Source organism: Coregonus clupeaformis, unplaced genomic scaffold (assembly GCF_020615455.1).
Source record: "Coregonus clupeaformis isolate EN_2021a unplaced genomic scaffold, ASM2061545v1 scaf0104, whole genome shotgun sequence".
In the NCBI taxonomy this organism is placed as follows: Eukaryota; Metazoa; Chordata; class Actinopteri; order Salmoniformes; family Salmonidae; genus Coregonus; species Coregonus clupeaformis.
Genome location: NW_025533559.1, coordinates 442,296 through 464,486, shown reverse-complemented (window position 1 = coordinate 464,486; position 22,191 = coordinate 442,296). Strand labels below are relative to the sequence as shown.

General features: G+C 40.3%; 1 protein-coding gene across 2 annotated transcripts; it reads left to right on the top strand.

Moving 5' to 3' along the window:
* Positions 1–409: 409 nt before the first annotated feature.
* On the top strand, positions 410–21,827 carry LOC121549119 (single-minded homolog 1-A-like). Of its 2 annotated transcripts, XM_045213356.1 has the most exons (13): positions 410–650; positions 1,073–1,641; positions 10,741–10,823; positions 10,956–10,976; positions 11,140–11,229; positions 11,450–11,558; positions 11,664–11,749; positions 11,933–12,132; positions 12,665–12,771; positions 12,958–13,105; positions 16,069–16,234; positions 16,668–17,067; positions 19,616–21,827. In XM_045213356.1, exons 2-13 carry the CDS (start codon positions 1,467–1,469, stop codon positions 20,383–20,385), a joined length of 2,355 nt encoding a protein of 784 aa, XP_045069291.1. In that variant the 5' UTR covers positions 410–650; positions 1,073–1,466; the 3' UTR covers positions 20,386–21,827. The 2 variants fall into 2 exon arrangements, with proteins under 2 accessions (XP_045069291.1, XP_041716908.2); XM_041860974.2 differs by lacking the exon at positions 10,956–10,976.
* Positions 21,828–22,191: the final 364 nt, after the last annotated feature.

Genomic DNA, 22,191 nt, shown 5'->3' with positions numbered 1-22,191 from the left:
TCAATATGTAAAGAAAGGAGAGAAAATGTTTTATTGGAGTAAATACAACTAGAAAATATATAGAATAAAATAAAAAGTATACCATGCATATGTGCATTGGTGCGGTTCAGAATGGTTCTGGTTGATTTAGCTATGTAAAACCCATTACATTTAGCCTAGACTCATTCCCCCATGGATAGCCAATTATGTTGTATGCTGTATGCGCATACAGCTCGCCAGACAAAACAGTGACGTCCGGCCACGGTTTCCTCCAGGTTCAGCTAAGTGTGGGTCAGACGTGAACGTTTCACACAAATCCCATTTTTACACGGGCTCCTGTGTGTTTCTATCAAGCGTGTCCAATGAGAAAGTCGGTCTCGATACTTGCTGCCCAATAAGAGCGCGAGTGACAGTGGGCTGGTCCTGAGCAGCTCGAGAGCGAGATAGAGATAGTTTGGAGACGAAATCTAGACACGAATTCCACTCGTCTTGCGTCCCTAATTTAGAGAAGTGTATGCATTGAGGGGTCCGCGCGCCTATCCAGGTGGAATTCCGCGAGGAGCTGGGACTAAACTAACTGTCTCGAGTGGTGAACTCGCTTCAGGACAGGTGAAATCCCCTGCGGGCAGCGCGAGAGTAATGAAAGTTAGAGGATCTTTTCATTCTATGAGGTAAGTAGAAAAGCATCGACAAAATAGGCTAAAATATTTCCATATTCTATAGGCTGGTCATTGTAGTAGATTTATCATTCGTTTGTTTATGATTTATGATGATATATTATTGGTTATCTATAATTTGTTATTGATTACTGTTATTATTAGGCTATTCGTATTATTCATATGATTATTTGTTGTTATTATTATTAAACTATATGAGCAAACAGCCACATTGTAATAAAGCAATAATAAAGCCACATTGTCAGATGCATAATCCATTTTTGTTGTTGTTGAGCAAATAGCCAGAAGTTTCTATAGTTTGAAACTCCAAGTAGGCGTTTTGGGATGACAATGCATGTTTACTTGTTGATAAAAAATATATATATTGGTAGGCCTTTAATGATATTATGGCTTGTGCTATGCCCTGTGTTTTTCAGGGCATGGAGAAATGCCGGTATTGTCAGTTTACACGGCGGACAGGCCCCTTCCCATTCTGAGTGAGAATTAATGGCGTGTGCTTTCAAGAAATTCTCAATTTACACGAGAAGAACAGGGTATATCAACTTATCCATTCTTCGCATGGTTCGGTGAAGGAATTCGGGAACTGTCTGAAGTGCATTGGATTCAGTTTGTAACTGAGAAGTGTCGCACTCATTTCACTTGACGCGTGGCCACAGCGCGCGTGAAGGGTGTTTTAGATGAAAAGCCAAACCATGACAAATAGACGAAAGGGAAATCCTTCTATATGCTGGGTTTGATGGACCGATGTGACAGTAAAGGAATGATAGCCTAACATTTAACAAAAGGAGGGGGAGAGAGAGAGAACACACAATGAAGGAGAAATCCAAAACTGCCGCAAGGACTAGACGGGAAAAGGAGAACAGTGAATTCTATGAACTAGCCAAAATGTTGCCTTTACCCTCTGCTATCACGTCGCAGCTGGACAAAGCGTCTATAATAAGACTGACAACAAGTTATCTGAAGATGAGAATTGTCTTCCCTCAGGGTAAGTATATTTTAAGCTTTAACAATGCAGTGTTCTCTTATATAGGCTATGCCATTTGCCATTTATCTGTAGGCAATATTTATTTGTATTTATCTGTAGGCCTATCTCTTATCTGGATTTTTTGTTTGGTATGTATATTTTCACCTGCATTTGCCTACTGATTACGGTAGTCTATTATAATTGTATATTATGTTTATTGTGCATAGGTTTATTAGGCTAAGTTATAGCCTATAACAGCTGTTAATAGGCTACATTGTGTAATGATACTATTATATTTATATTGCGATGACACCTGGCAGCTGCTGTCTTTCTGTTGTAGTCATTGCTGATGTTGTTGTTTTATCTTATTAGCCTTTCGATATGTTTTTTCAGCTTCCAGTTATTGCTACAATAGGCTACCATGTTGCTACAGTAGGCTAGTGTAATTTCGTGCGTGCGTGTGCGTATGATCATCGCAGATCCATGTCTAGGCCATTTTCGGGGTCAGGGTGATCGAAATGCGTTGAAGGCGGTTAGCCACAATCTTCCCCCGGTCTCAACATGCTGCTGTGCTGTGTGACTGGCACTGACCGCCGCATCAATTATAAAACGCCCCGCTTCTGATCACCTGAGGCGCGAAACAACGGGAGTAGACCTAATTGATCCATTCAAACCGCTTTTGCTTTTTCCGGATAAAAAAAGGAATATATGAACTCCGGAAAATTGCTAGGCCTCTGGGGTGTGACTGAACAGATGCGTCATGCCCATAGGGGACACAGAGGCAGATTTGTCCTGTTTAAAAAACAAAAAAAACATGTTCATATTTGTTGTTTCTCTGTAATAGGCTACTACCAGCCGCCTAGCAATTTTAGGAAGACCTCCCAACCTTATAATTAGCTACCAATAAGCCATTTCAGGCTATCTCTTCATACTTCAAATTCAGTCATACTCATATCTGTTTTATCACACTTGATAGCCTACTCCTAATCAGATTTACTCCGTGATCAGAAAACCCGGAAGTGCACTTTAAATGCTGGTAAAGCCTATACCTCAAGTGCACATTACTGCTGCTTGCACTCAGAGATGTATCTTGGAGCACATTGTTATGTTCCTTGACTTCCTTCACTCATTCACAAACATTGTTCAAAGGTAGGTCTACCACCCCAAGAGATGAAAATTCATATGATTTACTTACTTAGTTCTATTCAATTATCAACTAAATAGATTAATAAATTGTAAGGATTGGTGTGAGGTGTGACCCAGGTGCGGTGCAGGATAGACAGCAGGCAGTAGGCAGAGATGGTGAAACAAGGATCTTTACTGGTGGTCCCGAAGCCAGGATACAAAACAACGGACTTAACATGATAAAAGAAGGTGGAGCAAATAAGTCTCCAAAAACAGGCTGACAGCCAAAATAGTAACTACATTTATATTTTAGTCATTTAGCAGACGCTCTTATCCAGAGCAACTTACAGTTAGTGAGTGCATACATTTTTCATACTGGCTGTCTGTGGGGATTGAACCCACAATCCTGGCGTTGCAAGCGCCATGCTCTACCAACTGAGCTACAGGAGGCTAACTACAACTGAAATAATAAAGAAACACCAATAGGATGATGATTAGTCCAGACTGTGAGGAAGGAGGTGCCTAAGGTTGTCAGAGGATGACACCCAGTGGGTCGCTCCGGAACTGCGACCCCCTCCTGTAACAATAAATAGCTTAATGCATGGCTGGCTACTACTGCCAGCATTTATTCCAGACACAGATTTAGATGAAGCTAGGCTAATTCGTTTTCCCGATATAGCCTATTGTTTCACTTTTGAGAGTAGCAAAACTTTTCTCTCCTGACAGGCCTACTTATGCCACAACATTTGTACAATTAAAATACATGATCTACATTTGTCATTTTATTTTCTAATGCTCTGTCGCTTGGTAAACATGCCTGGGCGAAAATAAATAATAATAGCAAGCATGGACTTGGATCATGACATAACAACAGACATAAGGTCAGCAATGGAATAATTATACAGACAGACAAAGTAGGCCTACTAAACAACACCAAGTAGACAGACATAAACAACCATATGGCCTCAGCAAAATTGACAGAAAATAACTAGATTGAAAAACAATGACTAGCAACAGATTCTGATTCGTACACAATGTTTGGAGAAGGGGAGACTTGTGCCCTGAGAGGAGTGACTGACTGTGAGTGAGTAAAACAGAGCAGCGGAAATGAGGGCAGAGGGAGAGTGGCTTGTTCTAATCCAATCATTGCAGCAGGCTCAACCTACTGTATACCCTGCCCATTTATTTTTAAGTGGTAATGCTAGAGAAGCCGGTGTTTGGAGGATATATTGGCACTGGTGTTGTTAGGCCCAAGAAGAAGTCGAGAGGAGTCAACATATTCAAATAATGATTTATATATTTTAATTAAAAACGTTATTTTGATGAATTTATTGATATTATTTCATCCTTCCACAAGATATAGTCCCGACACAAATCTAGGGTTGCTACCCAAGCAGGCTGGTTGTTCGTTGTATCAGTTCATTTGGCAGAGACATGACCCAGTCATTAAGTCTTTTTTGTTCTAAATGTTCTATTGCCATACTGGCTGGCAACCCCTTGTTTGCTAGCTAGCCAACTAGTGCTAACTTACAGTCAGGTCAAACAGTGCAGCCATAATAACTACAACGTAGCTGTATTTGCATTTGTTTAAGCTGTTTTCTAGTGACATTTATTTGGATACATCCATAACAATGAGCTAATGATGTGCGATTTCACCTGGTATAGAAAATGTGCTCTTTAGTCAGGTCACTGTTGTTCAGAGGAGCTAGCCAACAACACAGCTAACACAATCACTTCAAACTGAAGCTGGAAAGAACTAGCTTTCTATTGAAGCTGGAAAGAACCTGTTTTCTATTGATATTTCTTTGTATATTTCCATAAAAATTATGCTGATTCATTATTTTGACTGGCTGAGAAAAACTGCCTGCCTGTCTGTCTCATAGCCTACTATGCAACAGCTGGAGATTGAATTTGAATATTGAAACAATGTTACAGACAGTAAGGTTTATACAAATCTCTGCTGTTGAAAACTAAATGTTAGTCTAAAAGAAATGTGAGATAATATCTAGATGCTTTTTATAGTGGAGATCAAGTTTATAAATTGCCTGGCTGGGCTGATTAAACAGTGTGTTGCATAGTCAGATGGAACGGAGTAAATAGGCATTTTAATGTCATAGATTTAGCCAGTGGTAACTTGTGGAATAGACACTGGCAGGAATGTGGTTTTAACCAATCAGCATTCAGAATTAGACCTACCCTTTGTATAAACAGACAGACGATCTAGCCAATAGTTATTTAGAGAAACATGGCACTTCAAATTGTTTGAGTGAAAGAGAGATGAGTGCCGCCTGCTGAAAATGACTTTTTTCAGATCACAGATAATTACAAATAAATGTGTGTCATGTCATAATCCTATTTGGAAAATTCTCCATTAGTTACATACTAGTTTTGTTCCAGTACTGGGCACACCCCTACTATCAAGCAAGTTAGCATGCCTGCTGGAAAGGTTGGTAGACTTTAGAAAAGCAAGCAATTACTAAATGTATAAGAGTCAAATTCCTTTCAATCTTTCCTTTTGATTTTAGCAGGGATGCAGAGAAGCATATTTTGTTTCTTTTAAAAACATAATCACCATTCAGGAGGATACAGACAGCTCAAGCGGTATGCTTAGATATGCAGAAAAATAAATATATTTTTGACATAGAATTAAGCATAATGATTATGGCTTTAGGTTGCAGGAAAAAAATGCTAAATTCTCCACCACCCCAGCCATCCTCACATAATTTGTGCCCCCTAAGATTTCTGGGGTTCATGACACCCCTGTGACTGACTGCATGGTGAATAATATATTTAAGTGTATATGCTACACATGTGGATCTATTGGCTATCTAGGCCTACACTTTATCTAAAGTTCGCCAGTTTCATGTTTAGGTAAGCTCATGACAAATGCAAGGAATGACATTGCAAGAAACTGAAACCGATTTTTCAATAAGTAGCCTATAGGCCATATCATGATGTGACAGCCTATGTCGTTCTCAAAACAGTGATATGACCGTGTTATTGCAGGTCACCTAAACTGAACGGACACATGGAAATGTTTTCACTTCACGTAAACAATTAAAGGTGCACGTTGCAAGAAATCACGAGGTAGACTACTTTGATGTGATGATAAACAGTGACTGATGATGACTGATGATGAAAAAAAAACTATAATAGGCCTATGCTAATCAATTGTATGACATAGGCCTTCTGATACAAAAACCAACACCATTATTTGGAATGCTTTCTCTGGGCTATTTCTAACTATGCACTATTGTGTTAGCATTAGCATATAAGCTCTCAGCCATTATGTATTATAAATCACTGATTATTGCTAATCAGAATAATCTACAATAAATGTTTACTGTGACCATTTAGTTGTGCACATGATAATCAATCAAACTATTGTACATCTTATTGGACTATACCTACAGTACCAGTCATTGAAATAGCAATCATTATATTTGATTACCATTTGTGACATTATAAATTAGCCTACACTGTAAAACATTTCCTTAATGGCCGCCAGTTACCTGTAAATTACTGTAAAAAAAAAAAAAAGGAACAGTATGTGACCGTATTGAATTTTATCGTATACTGTTACTGTTACTGTCATTGATTTACAGTACCAATAATGCTTATCTAGTCGTTTTATGTTAACAAATAGTTTTACTGTAAAGCCTTATTTGAACATTTCCCAGAGTGCCTTGCCTTTCGGGTGAATTGTAGAGTTACCACCCATGACTGTATTTGTTAGTGACAGAGACATGGTTCCTTCATTTTCAGTCCTGTAGTTTTCACCAAGTGAGTTCCTAGGCGAATGTGATCATTACAATTAAACTCTTTATGACAATACATTACATATCTCATAAGGCCTTATGTTGATGCCTAGTTTTACCCTGATACAGTGGGCTGACTCGTGGTTTACAGGCCACATCAGGCCTGCAAGAAGGGTTGCAATATTCCGGTAACTTTCCCAAAATTCCCAGATTTTCCAGAAATCCTGGTCGAAGGATTCAGGATTTCCTGCTTATTCCTTCCTGTTTCCAGGACACTTCCAACCCTTATTTCTGGAAAAACTGGGAATTTTGGGAAAGTTACCAGTATTTTGCAAGCCCTACCTGCAAATCACATTATGCTGGGTTGCAAAGTGATGTGTAATTCCTGTTGGAATTCAGTCAGAGTTAGGATATCCAACCGCTGGAATGTTCATTCACCCGCAATCTGCATTCAGATTGACTATCAGGGTTAGGGATATTGGGAGTAGACTATCTAAACCATTTAAACTGGAATAATCATTTCAATAATAGTTTCGATTTGTTTTATTGAACTTTGTGTAGAATAAGATTAATCAATTAATTAATGTACATGCATAGATTAAAAAATACAATAAAATAAATCTACCTGCAGTTGAGCATGCTGGGAAATATGATTAAAAAAAAGTCTAAGACTGTATGGTACCAATAATAATACTGTAGTCTTTTAATGGTACCAAATTATCTTACTGTAATATTTTTTTTACTGTTGTTTTACAGTAGCTTACAGGTAACTGGCTTACAGTTTTACGGTACCAATGTGTTACAGTATTTAATTGACGGTACAATTACTGGTATGTAATATATTGTACCGGGTGTGGGAGAGGAGGGGGAGAGTTGTTTGAATTCAGGCTAAATTATGTTGCAGTTCGCCTAATTTCCACAAGGGGCCTGCGTTTTACATGTAGCTCCTATTTTGTGTGTGATTGTTTTACTTTTTACAATGGAAAATGATTTATTTGTATGATGTGCCTTTCTGATTGTATATTTTTTCTATAATATAAAACAGCATGGCCACAAACAAATTAATGCATATAAATAACAAAACAGGTACCAATTATCTAAGAATATTTGTATTTATATATAATGATAATTTGCTAAAATGTTTTCTCTCTTGCTTTTGATTTTGTTGCCTTGTGATTTTAGTGTAGCATTCTATTTAGAATATGTATAAATACAGTAAGTGACCTGCTACAGTGTTTTATGTAGAATGTATTATGGTAATGTCCAAAAAGAATTTTCCCCACTTAAAAAAAAAAAAATGTATTTAACCTTTATTTAACCAGGTAAGCCAGTTGAGAACAAATTCTCATTTACAACTGCGACCTGGCCAAGATAAAGCAATGCAGTGCGATAAAAACAACAACACAGAGTTACATATGGGGTAAAACAAAACATAAAGTCAAAAAATACAACAGAAAATATATATACAGTGTGTGCAAATGTAGCAAGTTATGGAGGTAAGGCAATAAATAGGGTATAGTGCAAAATAATTACAATTAGTATTAACACTGGAGTGATAGATGTGCAAGAGATGATGTGCAAATAGAGATACTGGGGTGCAAATGAGCAAAATAAACAACAATATGGGGATGAGGTATTTGGGTGGGCTAATTTCAGATGGGCTGTGTACAGGTGCAATGCAATGTTGTTTACAGTAATCTACTGTATTCAGTTTATACAGTATGTTACTATTCACTATATATTCATTTACCATGACAATTACAGGATATATTATTATTTTTTACTGTGTATCTATCCTTAAGAAAATAATTATTACGGAAATAGGCCTAACTATTTCTTCAGCAGTTGACAGAAGTTATCAATTGCTTGTAGCAAACATAGGTGAAAAGTTGCCAATATAGGCACAGGAGAAAATATGTCGGACTATTATTGACATCAATTGGCTATATGAGCATTTTGATTAGGCGTGTATTGAATTTGATGAATGTTTTGGTATATAGCCTAAACACTAGTCGTTCTTTATGAAAAAAATACAATATGGCTAATTACAATAGTTAAAAATTAGTCTAAAACAGAGAAATCCCTGAAACTAATGTTAGGCCTAATAGTCAACAGAAGCACATTTGTGTAGGCCTACCTCTAATGGGTTATTGAAACTGGGGAACAGCTCAGCCTGTCTGAAACCGCGTAAGCATTTGAAAAATATCCCTAGAGCAGAGAGGTGAGATGTTAACACACCGGGCACACACTGGTTGTTTCCACGTAATTTCAATGAATTGACGTATGTGCCCAGTGGGAAGTTGCTCTGCTTACATCGACGATTCTATGGTTTGGGGCACTTGACGTCCGTTAAGCAACACTTCAAACGCCGGGTGAATCTATTCTTTGCCTATCAGGCCTATTTATAAGACATGTAGGCTAGACCTAATGCTCATTGAATCCGCGGCTTCGCTTCTCGAATACATCAGACAAATTAGTAAGCTGCACCTATTGTGACCCCTGTGATATAGTATCTGAGTTGAAGTGCAAGAAAGGCATCCTCTCACCCATGATAGCAGCTCCATGCAATTTGAATATGACGCTCGCATGCAAGAAAGTCAAGACAGACATGCACAAAGACATATCACATATCAATATCTTATATAATCCTTACATTCACATCAACATTTTTCGAATAATGTGTCTATGCAGCAGGCCTACTTTAGACTGGCCATGTGTGGAGCTATTATTAACAGTAAATTGCCAGACTAAAAAGATACGTTTTTGCAAAAATAATAGTAATTGTGAAAATATCAAATAGCCTACTGTTGTAGAAGAAAAAGCCTATTGTGTAAAAGAAAAAGGAAAAAAAAAGATATAGAATAGGCTTATACTCTACTTGTCCATTATTATAGGCCTAAATCACTGCGTCAAGCTCAATGTAAACCACACTGAATGTTGTTTTCAAAGGGAGGCTACTTTGCATGTGTGCAGAATGTACAATATTTTTTCGACGACAGCTGGGTTCATTTGACTTCTAAACAAATAAGGAGATGAGCTGTGCAAAAGCTATTTCTAATGTTGACCAAATAATTTGGGTATTGTTGTTGAGCTGTGTAAACGCAAAGGTATGTTTGGGCAATATTGAAATGTGAAATGGTGGTGGGTTATTCGAGTCTTTACTCAGACACTGATTGTTTTTGTATGATTAGCATTTTCAATCTGGCATGACGTTGCGAGAAGAGTTGCTTGTATTTATTTGCGTTATTTATTAGTGTTATCGAGTTTTGTTGGTTCCCTCGAGGATGTCACATGTTTCATGCAATTACAGTTGTGATATTATTCGCTTATAATGCTTTGTTGAATCTAAAAACGTAAATGTTTTATTGCCTTAAAGTGGAATCCTGGACCTAAAGTCACTGGGGTCCACTTTACAGAACGTTCTGTTCCTTCTCAGCATGAAAACACGTTTGGATCAAATAGAACTCTGAGCATATAATGATATATGGAGGGAGAACAGCGTGAACTTTAAAACATGACAGTCCATGGCTGAAAGAGAGGAAAAAAAGATATATAATAAGCTTAAACTCTCCTTTTCCATTATTATAGGCCTAAATCACTGCATCAAACTCAATGTAAATCACGCTGAATGTTGTTTTCAAAGGGAGGCTACTTTGCATGTGTACAGAATGTACAATATTTTTTCCACGGCAGCTGGGTTGATTTGACTTCTAAACAAATAAGGAGATGAGCTGTGCAAAAGCTATTTCTAATGTTGACCAAATAATTTGTGTATTGTTGTTGAGCTGTGTAAGCGCGAAGGTATGTTTGGGCAATATTGAAATGTGAAATGGTGGTGGGTTATTCGAGTCTTTACTCAGACACTGATTGTTTTTGTATGATTAGCATTTTCAATCTGGCATGACGTTGCGAGAAGAGTTGCTTGTATTTATTTGCGTTATTTATTAGCGTTATCGGGTTTTGTTGGTTCCCTCGAGGAGGTCATATGTTTCATGCAATTAGAGTTGTGATATTATTCGCTTAATTTCGATCAACTTTCTGCAGCATTTTGTAAAAATGTTTGACACAAATAGCTATGTGTATTATTATTATTTTTGAAATAGATAAGCTTGGGCCTACAGAGAAAACTGCCATAATAAAAGTCAGCATAAAGAAACATTGTCACTTGCGTTATGTGTATTATTGCACGACTATATGGTTTACGAAAAGGAGCTGATATATTGGCACTTTGTTTCAGGTTTGGGTGAAGCTTGGGGTCACACGAGTCGAACGAGATCTTTGGACAATGTAGGACGTGAGCTGGGATCCCATCTTCTCCAGGTAATTTAGGAAGCTTAGTCTACCAATTTAATAGCAAATTCACTGCAAGAATATGGTGGTTTCAATAGCCTATTAATAATGAAAATAATATTTCTTAAGATATATGTAGACATGTTACGTTTGATTTGATAGGTGGGATCCCACATCCTCCAGGTAATTTAGAAAGCTTACTAATTTAATATTTGCAAAATTACTGTAAAATATGATATTACTAAAAATTAAAATCTCACGAATCTGACTGAAATGCAGTGACTGTTCTCGAATCGGCCTCATAATTCGTTGATCTACGCATTAATTTATGTCTTTTTTTTTCCAGACATTGGACGGCTTCATATTTGTAGTGGCGCCAGACGGAAAGATCATGTACATCTCTGAGACAGCATCAGTCCATTTGGGACTCTCTCAGGTCAGCACCTGGTCGTAGCCTATTAATCTTAGCCTATTTAGTGTTTTTGGTTTTTCAAGTTTTATTTGGTCGAGTGAGTCGAGTCTTTTTATAGGCTATGCATAAGGCTAAGAGCGTGTGATATCCATATTACAAAAAAAATTCATGTTAGAAATTATGAAATTATGTTTGAATGGTTGAGTGATTAATACTGTTTAATTACCGAGGTAATTCTTTACAGGTAGAGCTGACCGGGAACAGTATTTACGAATATGTCCACCCCGCCGACCACGACGAAATGACTGCAGTTCTCACCCCACATCAGCCGTACCACTCACATTTCGTCCAAGGTAGGCTATATGAATATAGGCCCAACTTGGAGAGAATGAAACCGCATATATAATTAGTTTTTGTACGTTGGATAATAGACTGATATTTTCAGTCTCCTCTTCCAGAATATGAGATGGAGCGCTCTTTCTTCTTGAGGATGAAATGCGTGCTGGCAAAGAGAAACGCAGGCCTTACCAGCGGTGGATATAAGGTAGACGATTTGCAATGGAAGTATATAGCCTAATGCTGCATGAAAAGTGCTATTTATGTTGCATACAAATGCTATTGATTTAATCTATTCCAAATTGATTTGAACTTAATTAAGCATAAAGGTAGGCGTAAGTATAATTTCTGGAAATGTTTAAACATTTACAGTGAGCGTAACCCCCCCCAGGTCATTCACTGCAGCGGTTACCTAAAGATCCGTCAGTACAGCCTGGACATGTTGCCTTATGACGGCTGCTACCAGAACGTGGGCCTGGTGGCAGTGGGACACTCTTTGCCTCCCAGCGCGGTGACCGAGATCAAGCTGCACAGCAACATGTTCATGTTCAGAGCCAGCCTTGATATGAAGCTAATCTTCCTCGACTCGAGGTAGGTCAACAGCAAAACATACACACACATAAAGCATGGGTTGAAGGATAATATATGTAGGAGAATAACTGAATAACTCAGGCCTACAGCAGGTGTTTTGATGAGCCAGCCATTGCATAAACCAGCAAAATATATTTTTATTTTTATTTTTTTCCACTAGTGTTGTTAAATGACTATTATGTCCACAACTTAGTGGAATAAAAACAGTCTCAAATTCACTAACATGAAATGCTACAATATATTACATTATTTATGGTGTTATAATGCCTTATTGAATCTAAAAACTGAAATGTTTTATTGTCTTAAAGTGGAATCCTGGACCTAAAGTCACTGGAGTCCACTTTACAGAACATTCTGTTCCTTCTCAGCATGAAAACAAGTTTGGATCAAATAGAACTCTGAGCATATAATGATATATGGAGGGAGAACAGTGTGAACTTTAAAACATGACAGTCCATGGCTGAAAGAGAGGAAAAAAACATTTGCCTTCTCACCCCTTCCTCCCTCCTTCCCTCCCTCCTTCCCTCCCTAGGGTGGCAGAGCTGACTGGTTACGAGCCCCAGGACCTCATTGAGAAGACCCTGTACCACCACGTCCACAGCTGTGACACCTTCCACGTGCGCTGTGCCCACCATCTGTGTGAGTTAGTTACAGTAGGTTGGGCCCTGCCTCGTCGGACTCGACCTTTTACTGGACTTTAGGTTCTTTTACTTTACTTTATCAAATCAATCCAAACTAAGATATGTCTCCTCTTCTCCTATCCTCTCCCCTCCTCTCCTCCCCGACTCCCACCCCCTTCCGTCTCCTCTCCTTTGATCCTCACAGTGCTGGTGAAGGGCCAGGTGACCACTAAGTACTACCGTTTCCTAGCCAAACAGGGAGGCTGGGTGTGGGTGCAAAGCTACGCCACCATTGTCCACAACAGCCGCTCCTCCAGACCCCACTGCATCGTCAGCGTCAACTACGTTCTTACGTGAGTCTCATTCAATTCAATTAAACTCAATTCAATTCCATTCAAATCGATTCAAGCTACTCCCTTTCTGAACTTCATCATCATCTAAAGTTGTGGAGGACTATAAAATAAAAGCAATAATATAATACATATATTATTAATATTATGATAATAATTATAATAATAAATATTATAATTATTATAATTATTATTAATTCAATTGAATTGGATTTGCCTTTATGACTCGCCTAGGGGCAGTTAGGATGGCATTGTCAGAGCAGAAGCAACCAATAATTTAATGAATAAACATACAAATCTACACATACAAAACATGACCTTCTTGTGGCCCATGGTATTAGTGAAATACTAACCTCGTCCACAGGCTGTTGCGCACAGCACATATAAGCCTGGTACATCAACTATTTAAAGCTGGAATTAGTGGGAGTCACCATAGAGTTCTATGGGAGTGACCTTACTAAATCAAGTATTTGTCACACAGGCAGTTGGTGGCACCTTAATTGGGGAGGACAGGCTCATAGTAATGTCTGGAACGGAAAAGATGGAATGGTATCGAACTCATCAAACATGTGGTTTCCATGGTTTCCATGTGTTTGATACCATTCCATTTACTCCATTCCAGCCATTATTTTGAGCCGTCCTCCCCTCAGCAGCCTTCTGTGATTTGTCATCATTTAGTTTTTACGAATCACACAGCTGTGCTAGCGTACAGGGGAGGGTTAGGGGGAAGGTTTTGTGGGAGATGATTGGTTGGTAGATTAAGCCAATTAAGCCAATGCCTATTCGCTGGCAGACGAAGGCCAAGTTTGACACATTGGTCCACCAGACTCTTCGCGCATTTGGGAGGAAGTGTCTGGGAACGAGATCAGTGAAATACCAACTAACTTAGTTCATGACCCCAGCTAGACCGATAGTGGGTAGGGCTGTGTGTACCTCTCACATTCTCAGTTCGTTCCCTTTATGGCCTATCTGTAATACTACACCCTACTTTACACAGAACATGTTTTTTCGGGTGCGATAAGACCTTTCAGACCAGTAAGATAAACATTGGGGGAAAATACCTACTTTCAGAATCGACCTTGTGTCTGAGGAAAGAAAATCTATACGACAGTAAACTGGAAATCGATAGCCATCTCATACCTGCTGCCCGTGTTGGATTTTCATTGTTAGGTTTGGTTAATCCAGACCTAGCTCTTTAATCTGTGTGTGTGTGCGTGTGTGTGTGTGCGTGTGTGTGTGTGCACGTGTTTAGGCCGTCTGCATTTCTACTCTTGTGTATTTACTATTGTTATGTATTTACCGCAACCCACAACACACTCACAAATACAACTCAATAAGGAGTCAGGCTTCTTTAGTGTATTCATACTGCATGTATAGCTTGTATTCAGAATGAAACATGTTTTGATTGACGTAACATTGAGTTACAATTGGTTTCTCCCTCTAAAAATGGTCTAAAAGTAATGTAAAAATGGTCTACAGATGACCAATTTATGTATCCTTGCGGCAGATGGAACACTTTTTTCCCCTCAGCACTGGTTTGATTGAATTCCAGCCTGTTAGATACAGTCAGTAGGACACCAACATACAGTAAATACACACAAAATACCTTTCAAATACTGCTGAATTTTACAATACACACTAGACCAGCAAAGCCATTCCATTACCTTAACCTACAGCATTTTAATCCATCAGTTCCCATCATTCCATGAATAAATCTTGATTCTGGGATGGAGAGCCAGTGGCATATTTCAGATGTGAGGTGGTCTGACTTTGACCCCCAGGTGGAATTCAGGTAACACATCTGAGTTTGCACAAAAGCCTATAGCAGCACTATTGGCTCAAGCGTAGGTCACCGAGAGGACACATAGGATGCAGAACCGCTACTGTAACTGCAAGAGCAATAACTCTGTCTGTGTTTCAACTGGCACCCTATTCTCTATAGTGCACTACTTTGGGACACACCTTATGTTTCACAAAACACTGACTATCCAAATATTGCCTTTCCATTGCAAGGTGCCATACACATAAAGAGCGGGTCATATAAAGAAACATATTACAGCGACCGGGTGAGTGGGGTCAGAGACAGGGCACAGGGGTTTAAAATGCCACGGGCTGGTATTACATACTGCTGATGTGATAAGTTAAGAATAGGGCCATGTTTGCAGAGCGTTTGACACAGGAACCGTTTCATGACGTTGAAGTCTGATAGAGTTCATTCCCAGGGCAGTGGGTTATAATGCTAAGGTGGTGGATACATTATATGATATGTACATACAGTTGACAAATGAATAGTCAATGTTATGTTATTCAATCTGGGAGGGGGTTGTGTGTGTGTGTGTGTGTGTCGGGGTACGCTTTCACTTCAAGAGAATGTAAGATGAGACTGAAGGAGTAGATTCACAACAGGCATGGTGTAGACATTATGGGAATGGTTGTAATTTGTGTGTGTGTGCAATGCGTGTGTGTTCTGACAATGTTTGTGCTGTAGCAATGAATCATTAACTTTGCTTAGGGTGTTGGTTGTGTTTCTCAAAAATGAGAGGGTTAATCTCTCAACCTAGCTTATCTTATATAACCTTTTCATTTCTAACTGTCATACCATTAATGTATTAATACATTAATTTGATTAATTAATCAAAACTCGAAAGAAGGTGTTAGTGAATTATGTCTCACTCACTATCAATAGTAAATATTGGCAGAGACAATTGTATATACATTGGAGAAATTACTTATAGTACATCATTTGATATACTGTATTACAATAATTCTGTGAAATAACATGTTTTAAATGTGCTCACTACGTGTGCAAGTCACACCTCTCTGTGAAACCCTGATGAAGGTCTATTGACCGAAATGTTAGCTGAGGGATCCATTGAATTGTTCATGGACTATTCTGGATTACTATTGTGCTGGAGTTCCTTTTTTTTTGCTAATGTGCTCGCTCTCGTCTGTGTCTGTGTGTGTAGAGATACTGAGTATAAGGGAATGCAGCTGTCCTTGGACCAGATGACCCCTAGCAAGCCAGCGTTCCCCTACAACAGCCCTCCGAGTAGTACAGAGGAGAGGAAGGGGACCAAATCCCGTGTGACACACAACAAGGCCAAAGTCAGAGTGTCTCCCTACCCACAGCAGGTAAGACACTTGGTACCTGTGTGGTGTACTTGTTAAGAATAGAACAGGTCTGATTTGCTCTCCCTTAGCCCCGAAATCCCATGCTCTCTTAAGCCCGGTTCAGATAAAACAACCGACATAAAGAGAGATGGTGCATCCTTACAATTATGTGATACACCTCTGATACAAATGTGCTGCTTGTTGTAGGCAAGGTGCTGTAACAAATGAGTATCATGAAATACATGCCCCAGAAACAGGGCACACTGTGACTTGACAGACCAGAATACATGACTAGTGTCCGACATTCGTCATCAATAATCAGTATGATATGTCTTTAAGCTAAACGTCACAGAAGATTGAGATGGAGTAAAACCACCTTTTACTACTTGAATACATAGTTTAAACCTTGTGTATTCCAAGTTCTAGTTTCCAAACATTTTCAACTTTTCTCCAGTTTTCAGCCTTTCACCCCGAGCGTTCCGAGTCCGACCAGGACAGCCAATGGGGAGGCAGCCCTGTGACAGAATCTGCCTCCCCTCAGCTGCTGGACCAAGGGGAGGGAGCGGAGGGCGGTGCCTGTGCCTACAGACTCTACCCCGACTCAGGCTCCCTCTGCTATGGCCTGGCTCTCTCTGAGGAGGACCTCACGCACAGCCACACCCACTCCCACCATCCTGCTACCGCCTGCGACCGCGGTGCCCGCTGCCAGGCTGGCCACTACTTCTTGGGCGCTGCTCCCCAATCTGGACGGGAGGCCTGGTGGGACGCAACGCGCTCCGTCCTCTCCCTGCCCAAGTCATCTTTGGAGAACGGCGAGGGCTACGACCTCACTTCCTACCACAGCGTGGTCCATGGTGAGGCGTTAGGGTCACAGCCACCGCCATCTGGTTCGAAAATAATCAAATGTCACTTTTCCCTCGTAGCTCCTTTATTGAATAGGCCAAGGGCATTATGGACAATGTCAAGTTGTTTACACTGTTTCTTGCCAGTATGCCGATTGTTACCATCTGTTGTGCAATAATTGCCCACTGTTTAAGAAAAGTTATTTCACCTTTCATGTCCTCAAACTGAGACAACTCACAAAGGTGCTGCTGCCAGGAATGCTCTGTCTATTAGGGATTTATAATCTAGACATTATCTCACATTTCTTTTAGACTAACATTTAGCTTTCAACGGCAGAGATTTGTATAAACCTTGCTGTCTGTCTTTCCGACATTTGCAACATTGTTTCAATATTCAAATTCGATCTCCAGCTGTTCCATAGTAATGAACGTTTAGGGGTCGGAAGTCGGGACGAGACAGACAGGGAGGCAGCGTTTCTCAGCCAGTTGAAATCATGAATCAGCTGGCATCATTTTTATGGATTTATACAAAGAAATGTCCATTGAAAAAAGGTAAAACTAAATGAAGTGCAGCTAGTTTGCAGTCTTTCCAGCTTCAGTTTGACGTGATTGTGTTAGCTGTGTTGTTGGCTAGCTCCTCTGAACCACAGTGTCCTGACGAGAGACCAGATTTTCAATGCCAGGCGAAATTGCGCCTCATTATCTCATTGTTATGGATGTATCCAAATAAATGTCACTGGAAAACAGCTTAAACAAATGAAAATGCAGCTACTGTTGTTATTCTGTCTGCACTGTTTGACACGACTGTAAGTTTGCCATAGTTGGCTAGATAGCAAGCAAGGGATAAGAACGTTGCCAGCCAGTGTGGCAATGGAACATTTAGAACGAATGACTGGGTCGCGTCCATAGATACAGAACAATAAGACTGAACGACTGGGTCATGTCTCTAGCAACCGAACCAATAGAACGAACGACCAGCCGGCTTGGGTAGCAACCCTAGATTTGTGTCAAGACTATATCTTGTGGAAGGATGAAATAGTATGATTAAATTAATCAAAATAACGTTTTTAATGAAAATATGTCAATCATTATTTGAATATGTTGGTAACCCGTTGTATAAAAGTGATAATGCCCTCGAAGCCAGTGTTTGGAGGATATATTGGCATGGGTGTTGTTAGGTCTGAGACGAAGTCGAGGGCCGGCAATCCATGCCAATATATCCTCCAAACACTGGCTTCGAGGGCATTATCACTTTTATACATGACTTGTTCAGTTGTATGCATATTATCAAATACCATTTCACACGTACTGTGCAAACAATAGTTGAAACAGGTGCTAGTTAGGTCATGTGAATGAATGAATAAATCTGTCTGTATATTACAAAATGTAGTCCTCCATTCCAGTCATATTTCAAGTTTGTATTAAAACCCCCTAGAGTCGATGTCTGCGCCCAAGTGGAAATCAAATTGGCATAACAAAAACATCCCCATAAAAATATGTCAGTTTAAGCTAGAGATATCTGCATGGGATGCGTCTCAAACCACTGCATCCCCCGATGTCGCACTTCCGCATCTGCGGTGAAAGGTGACAGAGCTAGAGCGGTGTTTGTCAGACCATGAGACATCCTGAAAATCAGTCTTCTCACAAAATCGTCTGTAGCGTCCGAACGGTTTGGCCTACAAACCCTCACAAACACGATGGTGTTCTCCGTTTCGTTCTACCCCCACAAAAATCAGTCTTCTCACAAAACCGTCTGTAGCGTCCGAACGGTTTGGCCTACAAACCCTCACAAACACGATGGTGTTCTCCGTTTCGTTCTACCCCCACAAGTGTCTTGGGACTCGTCTGAAGTCGGTACAGCCGATCTGCCAACTTCTGTCTGTAGCGTCCAAACAGTTTGGGCTACACACTAATATGACACCTTTGTGGAAAGGGGAGACTCGCATGAACACGTGCGTGTTGGTTGTTTTGCTCTAGGACGACTCTTCACAAGACTCATCTGAAGGTCCCCCATGTTGAGTGCCAAAAATAAGGGGTTAAATACATGCAAAAAAGAAAAACAAATGTTTCCTGATCTTTCTTATATCGCTCATATATAGGACAGACACTTCAGAACAAACTTCCTTTAGATTTTTTTTGGGGACTGTCTGTTGTTCCATGTAGTGAATCTGTAATTTAATGTGTTTGTATTGGCTAATAGCAGTAAGGCCCACATTTTGTTTTCATCAAATAATTGATTTTTGATTTTTTTGGGATACTTCAAGGGGTCTTACAATTATAAATCAAATACCTTAATGATCCTTTGTATGACCGTCTTAAAACAATTCCATATAGCTTAGGCAGGGCTTAGACTGTTATGGGTTAATAGCGGTCATAGGCACTAACTCACATGGGTATTACATAAATATGCAATAAATCCATGAACTGTGAAAATCATAACAGTATGTTCATTTGGGTTTGAGATGGCTGAAAGAGTTTTGTTGATTAAGTGGCGGTATTATTATTACATACATTTTGAGATTTTAACTTTGGAGTTAAACGTTGCCACTTTGTCTAACAGGAAGGGGTCACTGGGACGAAGAGAGCGTGGTCAGCTCACCAGAAGGGGGCGGCGGCTCCACTGGCAGCGACCATTTCCGGGCGAGCCCTCAGGAGCCCAGCAAGATGGAGACTCTGATCCATGCCACGCAGCAAATGATCAAGGAGGAAGAGAGCCATCTGCAGCTGCACAAGGGGCCACTGGACGCCCTGGGCCCAGTGGGGGGCCTCTCCAACAACAGCCACAGCCCCTGCTCCTTCACCCCCTCCTCCCTGCCCCTCCCTCAGGCCACCATGCCTGGCGTGGTGTGCCGCGGCCCGGGGGTCGCCAGCGGCATCAACCTCACCCTCACCTCCGAGCGCTTCAATCACCGCGATGATGGCGGCAAGGTTTTGGGTTCCCACGGCAACATCGACAACAACACAGCCAGTCCGGTGTCTCTGTCGTGCCTCAGCAGCCCCAGCTCCGACGGGATCCCCAGGTCAGGCCTGTCTGTCTCAAAAGACTACCTGCAGGGTCAGACGGACGTCTCGCCCCACCACCACCCTCCAGGGCAACAGGGAAGCCCAATGCTTTACCCAGCCCAGGAGATGCAGCCCCTGGACAGGCATGCTGCCTACGCCCTGACCGGCTATTCTCTGGAGCACCTGTATGACGCGGAGAGCCTGAGGAGCTACTCGGGGCTGGGCTGCGGAGGGGCCCAGTACGACATGGTGCCACACATGAGGATGCAGGCCGACCAGATGCAAGGACACAAGGGCACATCGGTGATCATCACCAATGGGAGCTGACCGTACGTAACGGACATACAGACAGACCAATCCTAGTGTCTCAATAGTGGAGTGTATGTGGGACTTATGAACTGATTCCTCCTCATACAGTTTATTTTTGTTTATTTTTTGTGCCTGACATAGGGGTTAGGATATTCCCCATAACACAGGTCTGCTCTGTTACACTTTACTGTGCCCATGAGAACCCAGGCCCAGCAAGCAAAACTCGTTGCAATGACGTCAGGCTGGCAGCTTTTGTTATGCCTTAGTCAAGTTGTATACTGATTATAAAAGGACGTTGTTTCAATGTCTTTTTACCGACCAGAAAAATAAGTATTGAACTGGTTGTAATTTGGTTACTTACTTAAATTGTAACCAAAATAGGACATCTTTCCCATATGTCTTGATGTTGTCATTAAAAATACATCTTAACTTGTAATTTTGTTATCTGACGTCTACAAAACCAGTTTATAACCAGAAACTGACGTAATTATGACGTTCCATGCCAAATTTTGCCCTCTGGGCAATTGAATTCCTCCCCTGCATTGAACTGAGACGCTGTGGAATGACTATTCAAGTTTTCAGTGAGTTTTCCCCTTGGTTAAAGATAAACCCAATGTTTTAGTCCCAACATAGTGTCACGCACCAGTAAGTAGGCCTATCGGAGTGAACTCTGTCACATTTTCCCATGGTAGTAGACAAAATGCAATTCTATTGCATACACCCCCTTGACCTCAAACCTCTCTCACAAATACTTCAAAATTACATTTATTAATTGTGTCGAATAATGTAATGTTTGCGGTCAAAGTACAGCATGTGGTGGCAGGGTTGCTTTAGTTTCAAAGTTTGCATTATCTGTGTACCCCTTTGAAGCATAATATATTATTTGCCAAATTTCCCCTGTTAGTAGAAGTCCTAAAGGGATACTGCGAGATTTTGGCAATTCAGTTTTTCTACTTACCCAGAGCGTATGCTAGTGTATGCTACTGTACCTGTAGACTTCCAGTCATTGCGCTAAAGCTAGTTAGCATTGGATCGCGAAACTACCTCTAACTTCCTTCTTACTGCACGCAGAGACATAAAAATGGTATCCACAAGTTCATCTGACTCTGGGTAAGTCAAAAGATTCATTGACAGAATCTCGCAGTATTCCTTTAAGGCATGACATCAATGTTATCACTTTAAACTTCTGGTGCTTCTTCACGTGTTTGAATTTATAAAATGATATTGTTCTGTTTCACTTTTCGTACCCCGAAATATGTAAAGTATCTCTTGTCTAATTTTATTTATGAAGTAAATATGTTCAGAAATTGCTTTCTTTTTTTGGACAACAGGTCATAAGTGTATTTATTAACTGGGGACGAAACATCTTTTGATTCTAAATACATGTGCAATCAAACCCTCTTTGATGTCGTGGTTTTAATTTAGTCTTTAATGTGTGGGAGGACTCGGTTTGATCAAACGAGTGGATAAAAGTTGTTAAATAACACTTTGAGAGTTTTACTGCTCTAACAGCAACATTTGAAGCTACAGTTATTTTGGTTGTAATTTTCTTCCATTTGACAGTTGGCCTCATATCACTCCATCACGGCACACAACCTGTGTTACTCACTTCAACTTTAAAATGTTCTTGCCTTTTCCTCTCACTTACAGTAAGACAGTGCCAGGAGTATAAGTGGGAATGCATACAGTATGTTCCTGCCGTAGGGATCATTCTGACTTGCACATTTAAACACTTTGACCTCACTTCAGACGTAATAGTCCTCGCATGTTTTCCAATTTACTTAAGTTATTCAGATGTAGTCTGGATTTAAAGGCCCCCTGACT